Here is a 16,324-nt window from a genome sequence, read left to right on the forward strand (position 1 = left end):
CCTCTGTGTGGAGCCCTCCTTTCCCTTCTTTCCCCTGGAAAAGTGGACTCTCTGTCAATGCCCAGTTAAGATGGCATCTCTGATCCCATTGGTCGTGGTTTTGAAGATGGGGCATAAACATGGGTGTGAGGGGAAATAGCACAGTTTGTTGGAAGTGTTGGGGGTGGGGGGCGGTGCACTGTTTTAATTTTTATTTTGTATTGGAGTATAGTTCACTTACAATGTTGTGTCAGTTTCAGGTGTACAGCAAAGGGATTCAGTTATACATACACGTGTCCACTCTTTTTCAGATCCTTTCCCACATAGGTTAGTACACAGTACTGAGTACAGTTCCTTGTGCCATCCAGTAGGTCCTTGCTGACTATTTTATACATAGTAACGTGTATATGTTAATCCCAAACTCCTAATTTATCCCTCCCCCCCATGTTTCCCCTTTGGTAACCATAAGTTTGTTTTCAAAGTCTGTGTCTGTTTCTGTTTTGTAAATAAGTTCATTTGTATCATTTAGATTCCACATATAAATGATATCATGATATTCATCTTTCTCTGACTGACTTCAGTTAGTATGATAATCTCTAGGTCCATCCATGTTGCTGTAGTGGTATTATTTTATTCTTTTATATGGATGAGTAATATTCAATTGTGTGTGTGTGTGTGTGTATATATTTATCTTTTGGTTGGAGCATTTAATCCATTTACATTTAAGGTAATTATCAATATGTATGTTCTTATTGCCATTTTGCTAATTGTTTTGTATTTGTTTTTGTAGGTCTTTTTTCTTCCCTTCCTCTTTTTTTTCTTGTGATTTGATGACTATCTTTAATGTTGTGTTTGGAATTGCTCTTTCTTTTGTGTGTGTGTGCTCCTGTTGTAGACTTTTGGCTTGTGGTTACCACAAGGTTTTGATATAGCAGTCTGTGTGTGTGTGTGTGTGTGTGTGTGTATGTATATGATTGTTTAAAGTTGCTGGTCTCTTCATTTCAAATGCATTTCCAATATCCTGCATTTGTACTCTCCTCAGGATTGCTGGTTTTGATATCACATTTGTGTGTGGATGATTTCCTACCTTTACTGTATGTTTGCCTTTACCGGTGAGCTTCCCCATTCGTAATTTTCCTGTTTCTAGTTGTGGGCTTTTCTTTTCCACCTAGAGAAGTTCCTTTAGCATTTGTTGTAAAGCTGGTTTGGTGGTGCTGAATTCTCTTAGCTTGTGCTTGTCTGTAAAGCTTTTGATTTCTTCATTGAATCTGAACAAGAGCCTTGGTGGGTAAAGTATTCTTGGTTTTAGTTTTTTCCCCTTTTATCACTTTAAATATATGGTGCCACTCCCTTCTGGCCTGCAGAGTTTCTGCTGAAAAATCAGCTGATAACCTTCTGGGGATTCCCTTGTATGTTATTTGTTGCTTTTCTCTTGTTGCTTTTAATATTTTCCCTTTGTCTTTAATTTTTGTCAGTTTGATTAATATGTCTCAGCATGTTCCTCCTTGGGTTTATCCTGTATGGGATTCTCTGTGCTTCCTGGACTTCAGTGTTTCCTTTCCCATGTTAGGGAAGTTATTGGCTATTATCTTTTCAAATATTTTCTAGGGCCATTTCTCTCTTCTTCTGGAACCGCTGTAATGCAAATGTTGGAGCATTTAATGTTGCCACAGAGGTCTCTTAAATTGTCCTCATTTCTTTTCTTTCTTTTTTCTTTATTCTGTTCTGTGGCAGTGATTTCAACCAGTCTGTCTCCCAGCTCACTTATTTATTCTTCTGCCTCATCTGTTCTGCCTTTGATTCCTTCTAGTGTATTTTTCATTTCAGTTATTGTATTGTTCATCTGTTTGTTCTTTAAATCTTCTAGTTCTTTGTTAAATATTTCTTGTATCTTCTTGGTCTGATTCTTTCTCCAAGATCTTGGATTATCTTTACTATCATTCTTCTGAATTCTTTTTTCAGGGAGATTGCCTATCTCTAATTCACTTAGTTGTTCTTCTGAGATTTTATCTTGTTCCTTCGTCTGGAACATATTTCTCTGTCTTATTTTGTCTGACTTTCTGTGTTTGTGGTCTCCGTTCTGCAGGCTGCCAGATTGTAGTTCTTGCTTCTGTTGTCTGCCTTAACTCCTGGCTGAGGTTGGTCCAGGGGCTTGTGCAGGCTTCCTGGTGGGACGGACTTGTGCCTGCCCGTGGGAGGGTGGAGCTGGGTCTTGTCCCTCTGGTGGGCACAGCCGTGTCAAGGGGTGTGTCTAGAGGTGGCTGTGGGCTCAGGATGACTTTAGGCAGCTGTCAGTGGGTGGGTCTGTATTCCCACCTTGTTGGTTGTTTGGCCTGAGGCGTGCAAGCACTGGAGCCTGCAGGCTGTTGGGTGGGGCCAGGTCTCAGTACCAAGATGGCGACCTCAGGGAGGAGGCATACTCACGCTGAGAAGTATTCCGTGGGGCCTCCGCCACCAGTGTCCTTGCCACTGCAGTGGGCCACAGCCAACCCCTGCCTCCCCAGGAGACCCTCCAAGACCCACAGGTAGGTCTGGCCCAGGCTCCTGTGGAGTCACTGCTTTGTCCTGGGTCCCAGTTCACATGAAACCTTGTGTGCACCCTCCAAGAATGGAGTCTCTGTTTCCTCTAGTCTTGCAGAGCTCTTGCACTCAAGCCCCACTGGCCTTCAAAGCCAAATGCTCTGGAGGCTCGTCCTCCAGATGCCAGACCCCCAGGCTGAGGAGCCTGGCATGGGGCTCAGAACTCTCACTCCTGTGGGAGAACCTCTACAATATAATTAGCTTCCAGTTTGTGGGTCACCCACCTGGTGGGTATGGGATTTGATTATATCATGAAAGCACCCCTCCTGCCATCTCATTGTGGCTTCTTCTTTGTCATTGGATGTAGAATATCTTTTTTGATAGGTTCCAGTTTTTTTTGTCAATGGCTCTTCAGCAGTTAGTTGTGATTTTGGTGTTTTCGTGAGAGGTGGTGAGCTCAAGTCCTTCTATTCCACCATCTTGTCTCCTTTCCCCTGCATTGTTTTGTTTTTGCCTTTTCACCCCTAGGAAAATTATAACTTGAGTTTTCTAAAAGTCAGAAACATTTATTTGTAAAAATATAATCTGTATTAAAAATATTTAAAATGTGAGAAAAAAATTAATATGTGTAAATGTTCAAGAACAATAATCCTTCAACTCATGAATGGATAAACAAAATGTGGTATATCCACATAACAGGATATCATTCAGCCATGGAAAGAGTGAGATTCCGATGCAAGCTGTATCATGGGTGACCTAGAAAACACTACACCAAGTGAAAGAAGGCAGACACAATAGACCACATAATATATATGCCATTTATGTGAAACATCCAGAAAGAGCAAATCCAGAGACAGAAGGGTAGTTTAGTGGTTGCCAGGGACTAGTGCAAGGGAGGAATTGGGACTGTCTGCTAATAGGTATGGGTTTTTATTTGGGGGAATGGGATGAAAATGTTCTGGATAGCAGTGGTGGTTGCACAGCCTAGTGAATATACTAAAGACCACTGGAGTGTACACTTTAAAATGCTGAATTTTAAGTTATGTAAGCTATATCTCAATTTTTTTACAAGTTCTTTTAGGGACTTCCCCGGCGGTCCAGTTGTTAAGACTCTGCACTTCCACTGCAGGGGGCACGGGTTTGATCCCTGGTTGGGGAACTAAGATCCCACATGACATGCGGTGCAGCCGATAAATAAATAAATAAATAAATTTTAAAAAAATTCTTTTAAAAAGAACAAAAAGCTTTTGGCTACACTGGCTCTGGAGTTAAACATCAAAGAGCAAATCCCATCAACACCACCCTTGCCTCCATCCTTTAATAACCGGAGGCCTGAACGTATCGTGGTGGGAGGAAGTTAAGAATTCCCTGAACAAATTCATTCAACCAAACATTTATAGTTGCTCAGGATACAGAAATAAGACATGTAGTTCCACCCTGACCCTATACACAGAAAGCTTCCTGTGCAGTCCATGTGCAAACCTGAAGACACGGGAGTGTCTGTGCATGTCTGCAAGGTGCACTCCTTGGGTGTGGCAGGCATGCACCCACTGGGTCTGAGCGAGCTGAGCAGACCCCGGGGAGCATGGGGCTGGGGCTGTACCGTTGCCTGGACTTACTGGTTCCTGTAGCAGTGCTGCTAAAGCAGGTTGACGTGTCTTGCTCTCTCAGGCCCAGGGGCGGATCTTTGGGAAACTGAAAGAAGAAAACTTCTTTAACCCCAAAGAGGAGGTGAAGCTGGAAGCCCACATCCGAGTGCCCTCCTCTACAGCCGGCCGTGTGATCGGCAAGGGTGGCAAAACCGTAAGTGTGCTCTGAGCTGGCTTCGTCTCCTGGCCTGACTTCCCTCAGACCCTCACTGACTCTTCAAGGACAAAAATGTAATTAGCATCATCCAGAGCTGAGGGCCCCAAATCCACAGTGCTGAGCCAGACACCGAAACACCAGGGTCCTGGGTCCAGGAACACTGCATCTAGGCTATGTGCTGGGAAATGAAGACAGGGAGGCTGCCTCCTGCCCCTGTAAACCCACACACATAGCAGCAGGAAGACGATAAGGAGGAGTCCCGCCCAGAGTACACAGACATACCTTGCAGATATTCTGGGTCCCGGTTCCTGACCACTGCAGTGAAGCAAGTCACAGGAATTTTTTTGGTTTCTCCCTTCACAGGTGAATGAACTGCAGAACTTAACCAGTGCAGAAGTCATTGTGCCTCGTGACCAAACGCCAGATGAAAATGAGGAAGTGATTGTCCGAATTATCGGGCATTTCTTTGCCAGCCAGGTACCTGTGCTGTGAGGGTCCAGTCTCTCCTGCTAATCTCTTTGCAAGTCTCTAAGTTCTTGGTGACCTGTCCGGTGGCCCCAGGCCGTGCACACACACCCCCACCCTGACCCCCATGCACAGATGGAACAGGACGGGGGCGACTGTTCCTTGGCTCACCACTGCTCTCCCAGGCCTGCTGGAGGAGCCTGAGGAAGGGTATAGAGCTTTGGAGTCAAGCCAGCACAGTTCAAGCCTCTGAAATGCTGAACTGCGGGCTCTCCTGTTCCCTCGTCCTCCCGCTCAGGCCTCAGTCACAGCCTTCCCCTGCTGGGAGCCATATACCAGGCAAGGGCCACCCTTGGGCCCTGAGGACCAGCTAGGTGCCAGAATTCCACTATTATGGGTTAAACGCTCATGTCAGGAGACCCTTGTTTCTCTTTCCTCTCCTCTGCTTCACTGTGACAACCCCCATTAGGACTCAGGGCCCCACACAGCTGCTTCTCTTCCAGTCAGAAGGGCTAGTGACTCAGAATCACGTGACCTGGTTCTTTTTGATGCTTTTTTGTTGTTGGGGGAGGGGGTTGGGTTTGGGGATAGAGCAGTCCAGTGCCTGTCCCAAAGGAGCAGAGGCAGTCTAAGCCAACACTGCAGGTTTGTCTGAGCGTCAGCCTGCGCTCTCAGTGCCGTGCCTTTGCCAGGACCTGCCACGCTGCTGTGCCCTGCACCCCACCAGCACCCTTTGAGACCACGCCTGGGGCCCTCCCATCCCGGCCCTTCCAGTGTTCCGGGCGTGGGTCTCAATGGCTGGGCTCCTGTAGGCGTTCAGTCTGCAGGGTTTCTCCCTGCAGTGGGAGCAGCAGGGTGGGTGAGGGGATAGGTTTGGGTTCATGTGTTTTCTCCACTTGTTCAGGGTAGAGTGTCTGGCCCGTTTCTCACTTTCTCCCCATCCCATTGACTGTCCATCTTCCCTTGCCACACACCACTGTCTCTGCAGTAACTCTAGGAAGGCAGGGAGGCGGCGAAGCGTTGGACGTTGGAGCATGTGTTAGCTGGGAGGGAGGATGCCGTCTGACCTCTGCAGGTTCCCTAGTCACTAATGCCCTGGTTCTGCTTCCTGGGGTCCCACCCTCTTACCCTCCACCCAGCAGCCTCGGCAGGGTGGGGGGTGGGGAACTCTGCCACTTTACTTCCAGGCAGAAAAGGCCTGGAGTCAGGGCCTCAGTAGGTAGATGACACTTTTCTGAGTTTACCACCTCCTTCCCCCAAGTCCCAGCCCTGCTTCCCCACACCCCACTGCTTGTCCTCAGAACTGGGTTCCTTTTCTCCCCTGTCCCCCTCCTCTCCCTTGCTGCAGACTGCACAGCGCAAGATCAGGGAAATTGTACAACAGGTGAAGCAGCAGGAGCAGAAATATCCTCAGGGAGTTGCCTCACAACGCAGCAAGTGAGGCTCCCACAGGCACCAGCAAACAACGGATGAATGTAGCCCTTCCAACACCTGACAGAATGAGACCAAACACAGCCAGCCAGATCGGGAGCAAACCAAAGACCATCCTGAGGAATGAGAAGTCTGCGGAGGCGCCAGGGGCTCTGCAGAGGCCCTGAGAATCCGGGGGGCCAGGGAGGAGGCGGGAGGGCAGCCGTGCCGGGGCCCGGCCTCCCAGCTCCCCCAGGGCCTCTGCAGGCTTCCCAGCCATCCACTTCACCATCCACTCGGGTCTCTCCTAACCCCACCACGCTATCCCTTCTAGTTGAACTAACATAGGTGAATGCGTTCAAATCAAAGCAAAATTCACACCCTTTTCTTTTTGCGGAAAATTGTCTCTGTACATGTATGTACATATTAGAAGGGAAAGATGTTAAGATATGTGGCCTGTGGGTTACACAGGGTGCCTGCGGCGTTAATATATTTTAGAAATAATATATCAGATAACTCAACTAACTCCAATTTTTAATCAGTTATTCTTTTTTCTTTTTAAAGAGAAAGCAGGCTTTTCTAGACTTTAAAGAATAAAGTCGTGCTTTGGGAGTTCTAACGGTTTAGTAAGGAGCTTCAAGGCCACCCACACAAATTTCACCGGGAGGGAAATCTCGTCGAAAGGACACTCACAGCAGTTCTGGATCACCTGTGTATGTCAACAGAAGGGATACCGTCTCTCTGAAGAGGAAACTCTGTCTCTCTTCATCCCTGTCTAGCTCACACACCCATTTCTCTTTGCTTCACAGGTTTTAAACTGGTTTTTGCATACTGCTATATAATTCTCTGTCTCTCTCTGTTTATCTCTCCCCTACCCCCTCTCTCCTTCCCCGTCCTCTCCGTCCCCATTCTTGTTAATTCCCTCATCCCTCTGTCTCAATTCCCATATCTACGCACCCCCCAGGCAAAGCAGTGCTCTGAGTATCACATCACACAAAGGAACAAAAGCGAAACACACAAACCAGCCTCAACTTACACTTGGTTACTCAAAAGAACAAGAGTCAATGGTACTTGTCCTAGCATTTTGGAAGAGGAAAAACAGTAACCCATCAAACCAACCAACCAAACAAAGAAAAATTCCACAAAGAAAGAATGTATTTTGTCTTTTTACATTTTGGTGTATAAGCCATCAATATTCAGCAAAATTCTTTCTTTCTTTTAAAAAAAAATATGGAGGAACATAGCAATTTACACGAGGTCGTTGGCCCAGGGCGTTAAATTTACAGATTTTTTTAACGAGAAAAACACACACAAAAAAAGCTACCTCAGGTGTTTTTTACCTCAGCACCTTGCTCTTGTGTTTCCCTTAGAGATTTTGTAAAACTGATAGTTGGAGCATTTTTTTATTTTTTTAATAAAAATGAGTTGGAAAAAAAATACCAGCTGCCAGCCTGGAGAAGGTAACAGTCCAAGTGTGCAACAGCCGTTCTGAATTGTCTTCCGCTAGCCAAGAACCTATATGGCCTTCTTTTGGACAAACCTTGAAAATGTTTATTTAAAAAAAAAAGTGACAAAGAAAAACAGAGAGAGAATATTGGAGATGTCCTGAATTTCAATAGGGTACGCGCCATTAGGGCTTTTTGCGCTAAAGGATGAACATGTACTGGTTTATGTGAACAAGCCATTTTACCACCAGACTGCAATGCCAGTTTCCTCTACTGCAAACAGTGTTCTGTGACAAAAACAAAAACAAACAAAAAGAAATATATCCAGCTAACAAGATCCTGGTGTCTTGGTCTCTTATTTTACTAAGTATCACCCATCCCAAAGTGTCAGCTGAATTCCACCTCTGAGGGGACTTCAGGGAAATGGGTGGCATATACCGTCAGGACTGGGAAGCTACACTGAGGAGGCTGGCTTCTCCAGGCAGGTCTTTGGGAGAGAAGCTAAACTAGGTCAGTGGTGCTCAGACTGTGCTCCTCAGACCAGCAGCACCAGTATCACCTGGGAACGTGTTAGATATGCAGGTTCTCAGGGTCCACCTTGGGACAGAAATTCTAAGGGTGGAGGGTGGGACCCTGAGCAGTCTCCGTCAGTGAGCCCTCTGGGTTCACTAGAGGGCTGGATACTGCACAGTAACTAGGTAAGGCCATCCCCTATCTTAAGAAACTTTAAGCCTGGCCAGGGAAGGAGCTTGCTTTTATGTGGGGGGAAGGAAGAGGATAATATGCCTAACAATTTAAGGGAAGAGGTACTTCCTTCACCCCTCCCCAGAAGCCCAATTGTAAGTATGTCAGGAGATGTGGTGAGTAGGCCTGGACATCCCTTCTATCCTGGTTAGTTTCCCTCCAAATTTGCCTCAAGACAATCTCGTTTTCTCCAACATGGAGCTATGGAAAGGAAGAGGTTGCAAATTGGAAGAGGATTCCAGCATAGAGGACTTAAAAACATGAGAAAAAGGATCGATAGAATAGAAATTTAGAGGGGTTTCAACAAAAGAGAGGAAATGATTAGCCCTAGACAGAAGTCATCTTGACAGGTAGCAAGGGTAGAAGAAAACACTGGACTTCTAAGGGAAGCAGGGGAAAATTGATAACCTGGCATCAGCTAGGATGTGAATGACTCGGTGACTGAGTAGACGACAGAGATAGGATGAGGACTTACGGAGTATGAAAGCATTTGGCCTAGTCTTATTCCTGCATCCCTGGGGAAGGACATGGGCAACAGGCATCCCCATGTGAACGATTGATGAGGGAAGCCCACAACTGTAGAAATTCAGAGACCAGCCTAAATTGTACATGCATCCAAATCTTTCACTGTCTTAAAGCCTAATGGAAATATCTTTGACCTGCTACCGCTAATGTCTAATACCACTGCTAGCAAATCTCCTGATGTTTACTGTCAGCTGTTGCCACCTTTTATTTCTTCTCTACATTCCCCTTAAGGTGCTGGTGAATTAAAATGAGACTTACCCCATATGCATGTTAATTTTCTATTCTAGCTCACATCAGCCACATAAGTCACCGTCTCTCTAGAAGCCATGAGTGCTCTTAATAGCTCTTGCTCTCACAGAAACAGCCAACATGAGGAGAAACCTCATGGAACAACTATATTCTAACTTGACCTCGATTCTCCTGCGTTCTCTTGTAAAAGCAGGGATCCAAGGTACTTGGTTTGTTCCCATTTTAAGAGCTAACCTAATCTCAGATGTGGCTGACAATAAACAGTGAAGAATATTCCCTTTTGCCTCCAGTAACCTCTAGTGATCAGGGCAAACTCTGAATGAAAAACCAAACTCAAACGGATCCCTGTATCAGTTTATCTGTAATTGGAACAATTCCTAATATGAAAGATTCCCGACTTCTGTGACTCCTGAATGTCCCTGATTCTCGATAGCTACAAAACTGCTTCCAGTCACCCTCACTGAACCTGGCAAAACGTTTTCTCAACTCTAAGTTCACAGAACAGCAGTATTGGGAAAGGATTTTCGAGGTCATTTGGTCCACTTTCCTAATATGGAATAATGTCCTCTAAACTCTCTCCAAAGTCTGGCCACCACCCGCCCCCACCCCCGGCGAGGAGAAACGTGGCTCCTAAGGCAGACAGTTCTGTTGTCACACAGTCCAGCCTCCTAGATCTTCCTTCCACTGATCTGAAATCTGCTCACCCCACAACCACCACACACTGAATCTGCTACATGTTACTTAGAACAACTCCCCTAATGTTTGAAGACAGTTGTCTAGTTCTCCCTTTACTCAGTTCCTCCAGTCATCCCTCATCGCTGGGACTTGCTTTCCCTCGGCTGTGAAAAATCATTGTGGTGGAATACACCTCCACCTCCTGCATCCGGCACCTTCAAAACCCCAGTAACTGGCTGTCAGCATGGGAGGCCTTGCTCAGCAAACAGAGCAAGGGGCTGTGAAGGGAACTTAACCAGGGCATAGCTCAGCTTTGCCCTAGGGCAGGCCTGAAGGCAGGGATGGGTGCCTCTTTCCCTGTACCAGATCTCTATCAGTCTCACTTTCTCATCAGGAGAATAAGAAAGCCCAGGCCCAGACGTTTTCTCCCTGGTTGCCTGTACACTAGCTAAATAACCTTGTGCATATCACAGCCTCCTGGAGGCCTGTCTCCTCATCTGTAAAATAAAAGTTTGAACACAATGAAGTCTTTGATTCTAACTGATGTATAAGAAGGGACTTTCAAGTCAAAAATGGCTTCTGGTTAGCAGCCTTCAATGTTCCTTCTTACAATTTCTCATTAAACATCAAGAAAGAGGACTTACTGGTGCGCAGTGGTTAAGAATCTGCCTGCCAATGCAGGGGACACAGGTTCGAGCCCTGGTCCGGGAAGATCCCACATGCCACAGAGTAACTAAGCCCGTGCGCCACAACTACTGAGTCTGCACGCCACAACTACTGAAGCCTGCACGCCTAGAGCCCGTGCTCCACAACAAGAGAAGCCACCGCAATGAGAAGCCTGCGCACTGCAAACGAAGAGTAGCGCCCAGCTCACTGCAACTAGAGAAAGCCCACACACAGCAATGAAGACCCAACGCAACCAAAAACAAATAAATTTATATATTAAAAAAAAAGAAAACATCATAGGGCTGGGCCAAGGAGTAGGAAGACCGTGAGCTCACCTTCTCTCATGGGCACAGCAAAATTACAACCATTTACAGAGCAGCTATCAATGAGAAAACCCAGAAGACTAGCAGAAAAGATCTACAACTAAAGATATAAGGAACCAGAAAAAGATGGGTAGGAAGGGTGGAGTTGCAATTTTGTCAAGACCCACACCCCTGGGGGGGTAACCTACAAATGGGAAGATAATTACAATTGCAGAGGTTCTCCCCAAGGAGCAAGTGGTCTGAGCCCCACATCAGGCTCCCCAACACAGGGGTGCACTATGAAGATGAGCCCCCAGAACATTTGGCTTTGAAGGCTAGTGGGGCTTACTTTTGGGAGATCCAGAGAGACGCTACTCTTAAAGGGTGCACACAAAATCTCACATGCTCTGGGACCCTGTGCAGAAGCAGTAATTTGAAAGGAGCCTGGGTCAGACCGACCTGCTGAACTTGGAAAGTCTCCTGGAGAGGCAGGGAGCAAGTAGAGCTCACCCTGGGGACAAAGACACTGACAGTGGCCATTTTTGAGAGTTCCTTCTACCTTGGGGACACTGGTGCTGGCAAGTGCCATTTTGGAATCCTCCCTCTAGCTTGTTAGCCTCGGGACCCAGCCCTACCCCCTCCCACCAGCCTGTAGGCCCAAGTACTGGGTCCCCTCAGGCCAAGCCATGTGGGGACACAGTCCCACCCATGAGCAGCCAGACTGCCCTAAGACCCCCATAGCCCAGAGCCATCCCTGAAAACAGCTCTGTCCACCAGAGGACCCAGGACCTGAGACACTTAGTACACAGGCACTGCACTCAGGACTTCCAAGACTCTGCAGCCAGAGACCCTGGGAGCCAGCTCTGCCCACCAGTGGGCCAACACCGCAGGACCTCCTGGGCACTGACCCCACCCACCAGTGCATAGACAGCAGGAACAGAACCACCATGCCCCACAGCCTGCCTTGTCAGGACTCAGACAATACACCAGTAGGACAGCACCACCCTCAGGAGCCCCAAGCTCCAGCCCTTTCCATCAGCAGGCCAACATCTCCTTTGGGCACCTTGGGCACCTCAGCCAGAGGCCTGTGGATCCAGCCCCACCCACCAGTGAGCTGGCAATAGCTCTGGGAGCCCCTGGGCTCTGGCCCCATGCATCAGCAGGCCAATACCACCTCTGAGATACCATGCACTATTCAACCAGCCACCCCGGGATCCAGCCCCACACACCAGTGGGCCAGCACCGGCTCTGAGACACCCTAGAACCTACAGTGAGCCATTTCAGGAACTGGCCCCAACCACCAGCAGGCCAACACTATATCCAGGAATGCTAGCTCGCAACCACCCACCCCAGAACCCAGTTCTGCCCAAGAGTGAGCCACCACTAGCCCCAGGGCCCTCCAGGCTTCTGTAGCCAGCCACATGACCTGGCATTGCCAAACAGTGGCTGGCAGCCTCCACACAAGGCAGACCCTGGCAACCAACCAGACCAGGGGTCAACCACTCCTACCAGACAGCCCACAATAACCAGCCCTCTATAATAAAAGGGCCCACACAGCCCACATAGGTTAGGAGCACATCTAGAGCATATAGTACTGGTGACCAGAGGAGAGTACACTTCTGGGATGCATAGGATGTCTTCTACAAAAGGCCACTTCTCCAAGGTCAGGCAATGTAACCAACCTACCAGACACATAGAAATAAAAACAAATTCAGAAAAGTTAGGTGACACAGGAACATGTTATAAAAGAAGGAACAGGATAAAACCCCAAGAAGAACTAAATGAAGTGGAGGTAGGCAACCTATCAGATAAAGAGTTAAATTTTTACAATCATAAAGATGATCAAAGAACTCAGGAGAAGAATAGATGAACAGAGTGAGAAGTTAGAAATTGCTGGGAATTCCCTGGTGGTCCAGTAGTTAGGCCCTGGTTCAATCCGTGGTCAGGGAACTAAGATCCTGTAAGCTATGTGGCATGGCCGAAAAAAAATAAATTAGAAGTTTTAAACAAAGACTTAGAAAATATAAAGAAGAACCAATCAGAGATGGAGAATACAATAACAAATGACTGAAATGAAAAACACACTAGAAGGAATCAACAGATTAAATGATACAGAGAAATGGATCAATAAGCTGGAAGGCAGAATAGTGGAAATCACTGATGCTGAACAGAAAATAGAGAAAAGAATAAAAGGAAATGAAGTCAGCTTACAAGATCTCTGAGACAATATCAAAATATTATAGGTGGCACCTCCCTGGTGGCACAGTGGTTAAGAATCCACCTGCCAATGCAAGGGACACAGGTTCAAGCCCTGGTCCAGGAAGATCCCACATGCCACGGAGCAACTAAGCCCATGTGCCACAACTACTGAGCCTGCACTCTAGAGCCCACAAGCCACAACTACTGAGCCTGTGTGCAACAACTACCGAGCCTGTGTGCGACAACTGCCAAAGTCCGCACGCCTAGAGCCTGTGCTCCACAACAAGAGAAGCCACTGCAATGAGAAGAAGCCTGTGCACCGCAACGAAGAGTAGCCCTGCTTGCTGCAACTAGAGAGCCCAAGCGCAGCAACAAAGACCCAACAGACAAAATTTTTTTAAATAAGTAAAATAAATTTATTTAAAAAAAAAAAAAAGTTATAGGTGCCCCAAAAGGAGAAGAGAGAAAGGGGCAGAAAACATATTTGACAACACAATAGCTGAAGACTCCCCAAACCTGGGAAAGGAAACAGACATCCATGCCCAGGAACTACAGAGAGTCCCAAACAGGATCAACCCAAAGAGGACCACACCAAGACACACTGTAATTAAAATGCCAAAAATTAAAGATAAAGAGAGAATATTAAAAGCAGCAAGTGAAAAGCAATGAGTTACATGCAAGGGAACTCCCATATGGCTGACTTTTCAGCAGAAACTCTGCAGGCCAGAAGGGAGTGTCATGATATATTTAAAGTAATGAAAGAGAAAAACCTACAACCAAAACTACCCAGCAAGGCTTTCGTTCAGATTTGATGGAGAGATCAAAAGTTTTACAGACAAGCAAAAGCTGAAAGACTTCAGCACCACCAGATCAACTTTACAAGAAATGTGAAAGGGACTCTCTACATGAAAAAGAAAAGACCATTAGAAACATGAAAATTATGAAAGGAAGAAAAGCACACTGGTAAAGACAAATATACAGTAATGATAGTAAACCAACCATGTAAAAAGCTAGTAGGAAGGTTAAAAGACAAAAGTAATAAAATCATCTGTATCCACAATAAGAAAGGGATACACAAAACAAAAAAATGTAAAATATGATGCCAAAAACAGTAATCACTAGGTGAGGGGAGTAAACATGCAGGGTTGTTAAAATGCATTTGAAGTTAAGAGATCAGCACCTTAAAATAATCACACATATATAGATGGTTATATATAAATCTCATGGTAACTACAAATGAAAAATCTGTAATAGGTAAACAAACCCAAAAGAGAAAGGAATCCAAACATAATACTAAAGATAGGGGTTTCCCTGGCAAGGTTAAGGCTCCATGCTTCCAATGCAGGGGATGCGGGTTTGATCCCTGGTCGGGGAACTAAGATCCCACATGCCGTGGGGTGTGGCAAAAAACAAACAAAAAAACCCTCCAAAAAACTAAAGATAGTCATCACATCACAAGGGGGGAAGAGAGCAAAAGAAGAAGAAAGGAAGAAAAGTGAACTACAAAAACAACCCCAAAACAATTAACAAAATGGCAATAAGTATATACTTATCAATAATCACCTTAAATGTAAATGGACTAAATGCTCCAACCAAAAGACACAGTGTGGCTGAACAGATACAAAAATAAGACCCATATATATGTTGCCTATAAGAGACTCACTTCAGATCTAGAGGCACATACAGACTGAAAGTAAGGGGATAAAAAAAAAGATATTCCATGCAAATGGAAATCAAAAGAAAGTCAGGGTAGCAATACTTATACCAGACAAAACAGACTTTAAAACAAAGACTGTAACGATAGACAAAGAAGGACACTACATAATGATCAAGGGATCAATCTAAGAAGAAGATATAACAATTGTAAATATATGCACCCAACATAGGAGGAGTTAAATACGTAAAGCAAATATTAACAGGTAAAAAGGGAGAAACTTACAGTAACAACAGTAGGAGACTTTAACACCCCATTTACATCAATGGACAGATCATCCAAACAGAAAATTGGTCTTAAATGACATGTTAGACCAAATGGACTTAATAGATATACATAGAACATTCTATCCAAAAGCAGCAGAATACACATTCTTTTCAAGTGCAACACGGAACATTCCCCAGGACAGATCACCTGCTAGGCTACAAAACAAGCCTCAGTAACCATATCAGGCATTTTTTCCAACACAACATTAAGAAACTAGAAATTAAATACAAGGAAAAAACTGCAAAAAAACCCACGACACATGGAGACTAAACAATACACTACTAAACAACCAACAGATCACTGAAGAAATCTAAGAAATCAAAAAATACCTGGAGACAAATTAAAATGAAAACACAACGCTCCAAAATCAATAGGACACAGCAAGAGCAGTTCTAAGAAAGAAGTTTATAGTGATACAAACCCTACCTCAGGAAACAAGAAAACTCTCAAATAAACAACCTAACCTTATACCTAAAGGAACCAGAAAAAGAACAAAGAAAACACAAAGTTAACAGAAGGAAAGAAATCATAAAGGTCAGAGCAGAAATAAATGAAAGAGACCAAAACAAACACCAACAACAAAAAAAACATTTAAAAAAATCAGTGAAACTAAGAGCTGGTTCTCTGAAAAGGTAAAATTGACAAGCCTTAGCCAGACACATCAAGAAAAAAGAGGGCCCAAATCAATAAAATCAGAAATAAAAAAGAAGTTACAACTAACACCACAGAAATACAAAGTACTGCAAATAACTATATACCAATAAAACAAAAAACCTAGAAGAAATGGATAAATTCCTAGAAATGTACACTCTCCCAAGACTGAACCAGGAAGAAGTAGAAAATATGAAGAAACCAATTACCAGTAATGAAGTTGAATCAGTAATTTTAAAACCCCCAACAAACAAAACTACAGGACCAGAGGGCTTCACAGGTGAATTCTACCAAACACTTAAAGAAGCATTAACACCTATCCTTCTGAAACTATTCCAAAAAACTGCACAGAAAAGAACGCTTCCAAATTCATTCTACAAGCCCAGCATCACCATGATACCGAAACCAGACAAAGATATCACAAAAAAGAGAAAATTACAGGCAGATATAACTGATGAACATAGATGCAATAATCCTCAACAAAATATTAGCAAACTAATCCAACAATTCATTAAAAGGATCATATGACATGATTAAGTGGGATTTATCCCAGGGATGCAGGTTCAATATCTGCAAATCAATCAAAATGTGATACACCATATGAACAAACTGAAGCATAAAAGTCCTATGATCATCTCAATAGATGCAGGAAAAGCTTTTGACAAAATTCAACATCCATTTACGATAAGAAAAACTCTCCAGTAAGT

The 16,324-nt window shown here is 44.9% G+C and overlaps 2 protein-coding genes across 3 annotated transcripts in view; one reads left to right on the forward strand and one right to left on the reverse strand.

Annotated features, from left to right (window-relative positions):
* The window catches only part of IGF2BP2 (insulin like growth factor 2 mRNA binding protein 2), a 162,787-nt gene extending 151,228 nt beyond the window's left edge, over positions 1–11,559 (forward strand). For both annotated transcript variants that reach the window (XM_022570319.3, XM_022570328.3), the window contains 3 exons: positions 4,171–4,302; positions 4,669–4,782; positions 6,119–11,559. In XM_022570319.3, coding sequence (XP_022426027.1) covers positions 4,171–4,302; positions 4,669–4,782; positions 6,119–6,211 — 339 coding nt within the window. In that variant the 3' untranslated portion in view covers positions 6,212–11,559. The remainder of the gene's footprint in view (positions 1–4,170; positions 4,303–4,668; positions 4,783–6,118) is intronic.
* SENP2 (SUMO specific peptidase 2) overlaps positions 25–16,324 on the reverse strand; it is a 63,991-nt gene continuing 47,691 nt past the window's right edge. Inside the window, exon 18 of the transcript XR_016393039.1 lies at positions 25–4,194. The gene's annotated coding sequence lies outside the window, so the exon portion shown is untranslated. The remainder of the gene's footprint in view (positions 4,195–16,324) is intronic.

This window comes from Delphinapterus leucas, chromosome 4 (assembly GCF_059928025.1).
Source record: "Delphinapterus leucas isolate spDelLeu-1000000601 "Yukka" chromosome 4, BTC_Dleu_Yukka2, whole genome shotgun sequence".
NCBI classification, from domain to species: domain Eukaryota; kingdom Metazoa; phylum Chordata; class Mammalia; order Artiodactyla; family Monodontidae; genus Delphinapterus; species Delphinapterus leucas.